The 8774-nt window shown below is 44.7% G+C and overlaps 1 protein-coding gene across 1 annotated transcript; it reads left to right on the top strand.

The window, feature by feature from the left end:
* Positions 1 to 1445: 1445 nt before the first annotated feature.
* LOC137785931 (solute carrier family 23 member 1-like) lies at positions 1446 to 5946 on the top strand. Its single transcript, XM_068577502.1, has 12 exons — positions 1446 to 1493; positions 1921 to 2055; positions 2461 to 2618; positions 3669 to 3828; positions 3980 to 4161; positions 4270 to 4390; positions 4487 to 4643; positions 4721 to 4974; positions 5052 to 5216; positions 5299 to 5407; positions 5512 to 5607; positions 5696 to 5946. Exons 1-12 carry the CDS (start codon positions 1446 to 1448, stop codon positions 5944 to 5946), a joined length of 1836 nt encoding a protein of 611 aa, XP_068433603.1.
* The last annotated feature ends 2828 nt before the right edge of the window (positions 5947 to 8774 follow it).

Here is an 8774-nt window from a genome sequence, read left to right as displayed (position 1 = left end):
AATGTTCTCTGCTGCTCTCAAACCCCAGCGCCTCCATCGCTGCGTCCTCCTTCTCCCTGTCAGAGCGTGTCACAATTAGTCCGTGACCGTTGTGCAGGACGATGTGCAGCGTGATTCGGTATGTGTGTGTCTGTGCGTTTTGCAGAAGTAATATGTGTTCCCCTTTATCTACAGTTAGCGTTAGCAGGAGCAGCTACCCAACAGAAGAAAGATCTCGTGATCTAAGTAAAAGCTCAAACCAGGATGCACTATCTCTCCCTACAAATTGGCTAAGTTGCTTCTCTAAATTGTAAAAAAATAACTTGCCAGTATAAGTCCCAAGATGATAAAGCGGTATTACTTACTGATAATGACGCAGGGGCCTAACGATGTGTTGCATCGGAGCCAATGACATTAAAGTTTGATGCTCTGCAAAGAGCATATTTAAGTAAAATAAATGACTCCCTTAGTGTGAAGCCCGACTGCACATATTAGCATTATCATTATTATTATTAAAAAAAGAGCATCTTAAAGTGCTTGCCTGCGTTCCTCAGTACTTTGTGGTCGATGATGTCACTTGCTTCAAGCTTGTGAAGCACTACACTTGAACCTGTCGCTGCCCTAAAACTAGCAAGCGTCCTCTCTGCTATAAAACTAGAAGGGTGTTGTCACAGAGATGTGTTTTTTTCTGCACCTGCCTTGACACATTCATCAGCATCTCACAGAGACGATGATATCAAATCTCCACGCCGCGAGTGAGGGGAAGCCCCTCTCTTTAAAAGGCCTGCGTCTCTTTATCTATAACCATCTTCCCAATTAATTCCCGTCAACCGACGGCGACAGTTTGAGGCTCGAGCGCTAATCGCGAGCCGCGATCAAAACCGTCAGAGTTCTCTGAGCTCTCGGGGGTTTTGTTTTTGTTCCTCAACATGAATTAATAACACTTCTGTAAGGAACTTAAAAGGTAAGCAGCCTCCTCTCAAGAAAACATCCATCGAATCATCAGAGAATCCATCTATGAATCCATTTATCCATCCTTATGGATGTCAGTTCAATGAGGGGAGACAAGTCAGATGAAGAAAAGATGATTGTTTGATGTTAATAGATGATAAAGTCGTAAATGAACTGAAGGTACAGAGTCATATTCAAAAGGAGACAGATGATAGGCTGTGATGTAACTGTCCCGTTGTGCTTATTGGATTAAGGAGGTATGCGTGACAAGTGATGGGCAGATTTTTGGTATGCAAACATATAGTCTCCTTGACTGAACTTTTGCAAACCTGTGCTAAGTAATAAATAACATATTATACCTGATAAGAGAGCTGAACTTTGTCCTTAGTTAAACACACACTATGTGAAATGTGTTAAACTGTAGTTGTTTCTCTGCAGTTGTCTATATTTTACAATTTTGCTTCTTTTTTCGAAGAATTGCATCTCAAGGAGCTTAAAACCGTTAAGAAGTCACAATGGCTGCAGGGAAGGGAAGCAACGGACCCAACAATGTTGTATTTGATGTAAGTACAATGATTTATACATATTAAATGTGCTTAGGTAATCTTTTTAAACCGAGAAGTACTGCATTTACTTGTGTATTTTCTTTAATAGAGAGGATTGACCTTCACTGAGTCCCTGTGGGCTTTTCACATTTTACAAGTTGTGCATATTCTGCTGACATTCTTACTAAGCTCACACAGCCCTCAGCCAGAGCCCACACAGCACACGATGCTATTTTAATTTGAATTTAAGAAGCTTTAACCAGGTTAAAACAATAAACTACGACTATATACGGTTATGCAAATGATTTAAATGATTATGCAAATGATTTACACAACAGTATTGATGTAAAAATGCATGGTTAAAAAGTTATTCCTTAGACATGGTTAAGATCGAAGGGTTCCTGAAAGGTACAATGTAATAAATAAGCTTATAAATGTGCTGCAGTTGGACGTCACTGATCAACAAAGAGGGAAGAAGACACTCGGGAGCAGCTGTGAATCAGAGGAGGATCGAAACAAACCAACGTATTGTGTGACTGACGTTCCCCCGTGGTACCTCTGCATGTTTCTGGCCATGCAGGTGGGTGTCAAAGTGCCCTTGAAAGTCTTGTAAATGTCTTTATTAAACCCACATCACGAGAACGGTGCTCACGCCGACACAAATGGGCTGCGAGACGTCCTAAAACACATTTCATTCAAACTCAAAAACAAGCGTCAATTGGTGCCGAAGTTGTCGTATAAGACATTTTAAACCGACTTGCCAAACTCACTGTTCAAATCTTGCAATCAAGACCAGCTTAGCATTACATCTTCGTGGCTTCCATCTTGTTTGTGGTCCCTGAAAAGCAACCCTGGTTCTTCTTTAACGCCGATAAATGACGTCTGATTAACGGCAGACCAGCATTCTGAACGTCTTCTGTGTTTCCCGGCGTGTCGTCAATACCGTGGCTTCATCCTTCTCACTGCTGTTTCCTCTCCTGCGCAGCATTACCTGACGTCTTTCGGCGCGATGACCTCCATCCCCCTCATCCTGTCGGAGGGGCTGTGCCTGCAGCACGACAGCCTGACCCAGAGTCAGCTCATCAACACCAGCTTCTTCGCCGGCGGCCTGATCACCCTGCTGCAGGTCACCTTCGGTGTCAGGTCAGGAGGACGGCGCCGTAGGTCATGACCTGCACGGTACCTGGACGGTTGGCGAGATAGTTAGATAGTTAGATGGAGGCAAAGTTGAACTCTTTATGGGCGCAGTCTTAAAGTTTTAAGCAGCAGCAATTAGCTGTTTTGGGAAAAAACAACATCTCTGGTAAACTTCCTGTTGCCCAGCACTAAATGCTACATAGTTAAGAAAGTTAGCTGTTGGAGAAATAGAGGAGCTAATCCAGAGCACCCCGTCGTTGGGCAACACAGAAAATGAAGGAAGCCCATTTCCGCCACACAAAGAAATTAGGACAATAATAATAATAATAATAATAATAATAATAATAATAATAATAATAATAATAATTAGGAGAAAAAAAATCCAATAAAATTAGGTCCAAAAAATAAATAAATTGGAGAAAAAAAATTTAGGACAGTAAAAAATATATATATATTAATGGCCGAAAAAAAAAGTTGTTTAATTTTTATTTATTTTTTTGGTCCTATTATTATTATTTTTTTTGTTGGTCGTAATTTAAAAAACATTTTTTTTGGTCCTATTTTTTTTTTTGGTTGCGGAAATGGTCTTCCATAAAAAAATAGATGCACTATGAGGGGGAAAAATTAAGAGGTGAGATCTATCAAGGGTCGTTTGTACTGAATTTTTTGCTCTCGTTAACGACGCAGCAGAAAAGTTACACCTCTAAACGCATAAACAAGATGGAGAGCGAATTTAAACACAGGAATGTTGCCTCCGTTCCCTCAAGAAATGCAGCCGTGTTGGTGCTTTTTCCACCAGGATGGAGACGTGTCAGATTGTTAATGATCGTGACCGATGACTGTCCCATCCGCTCCACACATCAGCATGTGGTGAGCATGTGAGGATGCTTCATCTCAGTACTTTCTGGAAGTATGTCCATGTTATGTGACGTTAACTTTTTGGCAAATTTTAGTGGCAAAAATGGATTCAAAACCCCATCAAAAAAGGAAAAGAAAAACCTCCATTTGATGCGATCTACGCAGCCGCATACTGAACTGTTTATGTCCCGCTTGCAGGCTTCCCATCCTGCAGGGAGGCACCTTTGCTTTGTTGACCCCGTCCATGGCCATGTTGTCCATGCCGGAGTGGAGATGCCCGGCTTGGACCCAGAACGCCAGCCTGGTCGACACCTCCTCGCCAATCTTCATAGAAGTGTGGCAGACCCGCATGAGAACAGTGAGACACCTGTACATGCACAGAACTCGATGAAAAGCTCAGTGAACCCTTGTAGTTTCATCTCAAAGTACATCACTCTACAGAGACACAGAGAGGGAGAGACCGGTGACGTTGATGCTAATGATCCGGGTTATTGTGCTGCCGTCCACAGCTGCAGGGCTCCATCATGGTGGCCTCTCTGCTCCAGATCCTGATCGGTTTCTCGGGCCTCATCGGCTTCCTCATGCGCTTCGTCGGCCCCTTAACCATCGCGCCCACGGTCTCCCTCATCGGCCTGTCGCTGTACGATTCAGTCGGAGCCAAGGTCGGCAGCCACTGGGGCGTCTCCGCCATGTGCGTATGAGCGCCTCGGCGAGGAGGGGGAAACGAACCGGCGGTGTCATCGCCGGCCCGTTTCCCAGCTCCATGGCGCTAATGACAGCTCTCCTCATGACAACGCAGGACCACGGCGCTCATCATCCTCTTCTCCCAGTACCTCCGTCGCATACCGATCCCTGTTCCTGCATACAGCCGAGCCAAGAAGCTGCACACCTCAAAGCTGTACATCTTCCAGATTATGCCTGTAGGTCCCATGGAAAGTATTCACAACAGATACACACTGATACTGCATACTCTACTCTCTTATGCAACATGCATTTTTTGGGGGGTGTCTTCTTAGATCCTGCTGGGCATTGCGCTGTCATGGTTCGTCTGCTACCTCCTCACCATCACTGACGTCCTGCCATCCGATCCGGCCCGGTACGGCCACCTGGCGCGCACCGACGTGAAGGGAGACGTGCTGAACCAGGCGCCCTGGTTCACGTTGCCGTATCCCGGTAGGTCCACCTCTTAGGCCGCCGTATCTCTCGGCTATTCAATAATAATAACCGCCGTTGTCGCGACCGTCGAATAGGCCGGTGGGGCGCGCCGGCCGTGAGCGTGGCGGGTGCGTTCGGGATGATGGCGGGGATAGTGTGCTCCATGGCCGAGTCCGTGGGCGACTACCACGCGTGCGCCAGGCTGTCGGGGGCGCCGCCCCCGCCCAAGCACGCCATCAGCCGGGGCATCGGCGTCGAAGGCCTCGGGAGTTTGATGGCGGCGGCCTTCGGCACGGGCAACGGCACCACGTCGTTCAGCGAGAACGTGGCCGCCCTGGGGATCACGAAGGTGAAAAGAGGAGATATTTCGACGTCCAAACTTCCATTTTTTCCTGCGTAAATTCATGGCTGACGGCTTTGCTGCAGGTCGGGAGCCGCGTGGTGATCCTGGTGAGCGGAGTCTTCATGATCTTGATGGGCATGCTGGGTAAAATCGGCGCCGTCTTCACCACCATACCCACCCCTGTGATGGGAGGGATGTTCCTGGTCATGTTCGGCGTCATAACCGCCGCGGGAGTTTCTAACCTTCAGGTAACATATAGGACTTGATATGCGGCCATATTTGTTTTTTTAAACGCTTTTAAAAAATGTGCTGACGCGTGCCGTTTTACAGTCCACAGACATGAACTCCTCCAGGAATATATTTGTTTTTGGGTTTTCCATGTTTTCTGCCCTCGTCATTCCAAACTTTATAATGAAGAATCCAGATGTATTACAAACAGGTACCGAACAGGAAGTGTCATCTCTTTAAAAAGCTTTCTGTCTGTGATGCATATCAATCTGACTGTATTGGACTTTTCTCTGTCTCGCCCTCGATGTGTATCAGGTATTAAAGAGGTAGACCAAGTGTTACGCATATTATTGACCACAAATATGTTCGTGGGAGGGGTTCTGGGCTTCTTCCTGGATAACACAATTCCCGGTAAGCCGAAGTAGAAGATTGCTATTGAACCAAACAGCATGTGAACTATACGTGTCGTGGAATAATCTTTCTCGTTCTGCTGTCTAAGGGACCAAACGTGAGCGAGGCCTCTTGACCTGGGACAAAAGGGATCCGGAGGACTCCGCCTACGCCGCGGGAACCGAAGAGGTGTACGACCTCCCCTTCGGCATCACCTCCCGCCTCTCGTCCCGATCCTGGGTTCGCTACGTCCCTTTCTGCCCGCGGGAGGGTTCCAGGTCTGGAGACGGGTCGCCGGGCCGCCGGGGGAGTGAGGAGCCGCTCAGGAGCACAGCCGTCACGGACGAACTCGCTTTATAAGTCGTGAAATGGAACGTTAAAAAAAGCTACGCGGCTCTGACCTCGACTTCTTTCTATCCGTCGAGAGGACATTTGGTGATGGTGTGCCAATCTGTGGAGCTGCATTGTCTGTTACGGCGGAAGTAAAGTCACATCAGCCTTTTCTTTCGAGGTCACACGGCTGTTTCTAATCGAACAAGGTCAATCTGCAGGATTGTTGTAGCCATCACTGGGATGTTTAAAGCATGTTACATTCTGACCGACTTGTTGCAAAAGCGGCCCGGAGCGGGTTTATTTTTGGTTGTGCAAACCATGTGATTCACTCTCTGAGAAATAAAAACAGCTGCACATGAACGTCCACATTTTGTCAACAATAATGAAAAGAGAACGAGTAAAAAAAGTGTTGTTTTTTTACTCCAAATGCTTACAATAAACACAAGATTCAAGATGTTTTACTGTCATAAGCACAGATAACATTCTATAAAATGAAAAGTTTTGCTCGGTCCTCCTAACACAGAATTACAATAAACTTAAGCTAAAAAATGTATAAATAAAAAATAAGGCACAAAATATAAAAGATATAACACTATTGCACAAAAATATAATATTATTGCAACGATAAATATGATAATAATAACAATAGTATTGCTCATTGTATCTTTATACACTATGCATTGCTACAACATTGTGTGTCCAAGTACGGTCATGACACACACACACACACACACACACACACACACACACACACACACAGCGGGGCACAGAGAACTAGAGCAATGGGTTCTTGGTTCTCCTCTTTCGAAGGAAATTGAATTGTGTCTGTGGATAAACGTGTTATCACCCAGCGCCTCTCTTCACTCTCATGTCGGCGGCTTCAACCCTCCGGCTGTTATTGTGTTTTCTTTCCAGCAGAAGCTAGAACACCGATAACAGACCATCTCAATCTGTCTCTTTGACCCACCGTTCCCTTCATCCCTCTCTCTCTCTCTCCCTCTCTCTCTCTGTTCATTTCCTCGGCCTCTTGGCAGGCAGGTGGGGTATTGCGTGGCGCTGTCTCCCCCCCCACAGGTCCATTTGGGCTGCTGCTCAGCGGCTGGCTGCACACTGTGATGTTGTTTTTTAAGGGTGGTACAATAGTGCACGTGCAATTTGCTGGACATCTTCTCTTTGGGTGTCTAATAATGCCAACTCAGCAATTCTCTTCACAGGCTTCAAATGTACCAGCAGCATTCTTCCTTTATGTATCTTTTTTTTTTTTTTTTTTGAGACTTCAGCTTTGAGAGATTGCTTTTATTTTCTCCTTTCTGAAATCTACATGATCTCATCAGTCCCCCTCCTCCTCCTCCTCCCTCAGCTTTCAGGCACTTTATGAGATTTATTGTAAAGCCCTCGACCGCTTTCAAGCGGCAACTTTATCTTGTGGACGTTGAACAGAGTTTAAGGGAGGACGGGAAGAGAGACAAACAGACTGAATGAGAGGGAGAGAGAGTGTTCATCACTAGCAGATGAGGATCAAACTGCAGGCAAATGAGAGAGACTCCTCTGCACACTACTGCTGATTCAATGACTCAAGCCATGAGTAAATACACCTCAGCTCATTTATGGTACCCACGTTCAGTCATATGACTGATTGTTATGTGCAAACAGGCGATGCTGGAGCTGCTTTTTTCTTCCATGACATTTGAGCAGGAATTTCAATATGAACTGTTATTATTTTTCTATTCTTAGAAAATTGATTTGCGATGTGAAAGCAAATGCAAATACATCCGCGATAAAGATGAATCCGTCACTGTTTGTGCACACATCCTGGGTATGTGTGTGTTTCTATGCAGCCATGCTGTAGGAAACGTGGTGTTGTGCACTGTACAACGTTATATTCTTATAATGCTTCAAAGTCTCTGACTCCTTCAGCGAGCCGTGTGAATCCTGTCTGTTCTTTTGCTGAGCTCCGTATATCTGCTACCACTGGATGAGTCAGCACGCCGGGGTGAAACTGGAGCTCGATTAATCTGAAGAATGTCGTGACTATTGACTCCCAGGCTGAGCTGAATCTGACTTATTAATGCTGCAGGATTCTGACGTCAGGTTGATCCAAACAATGGAACCATATGATTGTTTGACAAGCGGTGTGGACACATCATCAGGAAGGTTTAATTCTGATAACAGTCACAGGTTCTCATCAGAAACTAGAATATAGCGTCCGCAGGCTGTATAGAAACATACATCTCCCAAAATGTTTATTTCTTAAGTTATTTTTTACTCTGGCAGGACTTAGTTTTACAAAGAAGTACTATTCATATCATTTTTATTTACATACAAATCATGTCATATATGTACAACTTTACCCAACTTTTACCTACTTAATATATATTTTTTAATTTGTTTTTATGGAATATTTTATTCTCCTTCATTTTTTTTCTTAATATTCCATTCTGTTAAATGTCATATACAGCATATTTTAGCACGTAACATTCGTTATGTGTTGACATTTGATCTACTTGGTATGCCCTATTCTCCAGTGTTATGTATTATTATATCTCTATAAGTATGATAGTATAATACTATAATACCTCTACGAAGTAACGTTCTGGTGATTTTGCTGCAGCATTCATGGCCCCTTACTCCATAATTAACCGACAACAATGGAAGATATATATGCGTGTGTGTGTGTGTGTGTGTATGTGTGTGTGCAAAATATGTGTAAATGAATGAGTGAAGAAGTTGCAAGTCATGAGAGCACAGCTGGGTGCTGAGAAGTAGCCTGAAATATTCATAATGCTGCAGTCTCTCTTCACTCGTCAGGATTTCTCTCTGTTTCCCTTTTTCCTCTTTCATGGCCCATAAACGCA

The sequence above is a fragment of the Clinocottus analis genome, unplaced genomic scaffold (genome assembly GCF_023055335.1).
Source record: "Clinocottus analis isolate CAN_PGR_092001 unplaced genomic scaffold, fCliAna1.0.p SCAF_15, whole genome shotgun sequence".
NCBI classification, from domain to species: domain Eukaryota; kingdom Metazoa; phylum Chordata; class Actinopteri; order Perciformes; family Cottidae; genus Clinocottus; species Clinocottus analis.
This window is presented reverse-complemented; position numbering and strand designations above follow the sequence as displayed.

Coding starts and splice junctions, on each gene's coding strand:
- LOC137785931 (XM_068577502.1), top strand. CDS start 1,446: ATGGCTGCAGGGAAGGGAAGCAACGGACCCAACAATGTTGTATTTGAT. Junction 4,391..4,486: donor ACATCTTCCAGATTATGCCT/GTAGGTCCCATG, acceptor GTGTCTTCTTAG/ATCCTGCTGGGCATTGCGCT. Junction 5,408..5,511: donor TCCAGATGTATTACAAACAG/GTACCGAACAGG, acceptor GATGTGTATCAG/GTATTAAAGAGGTAGACCAA.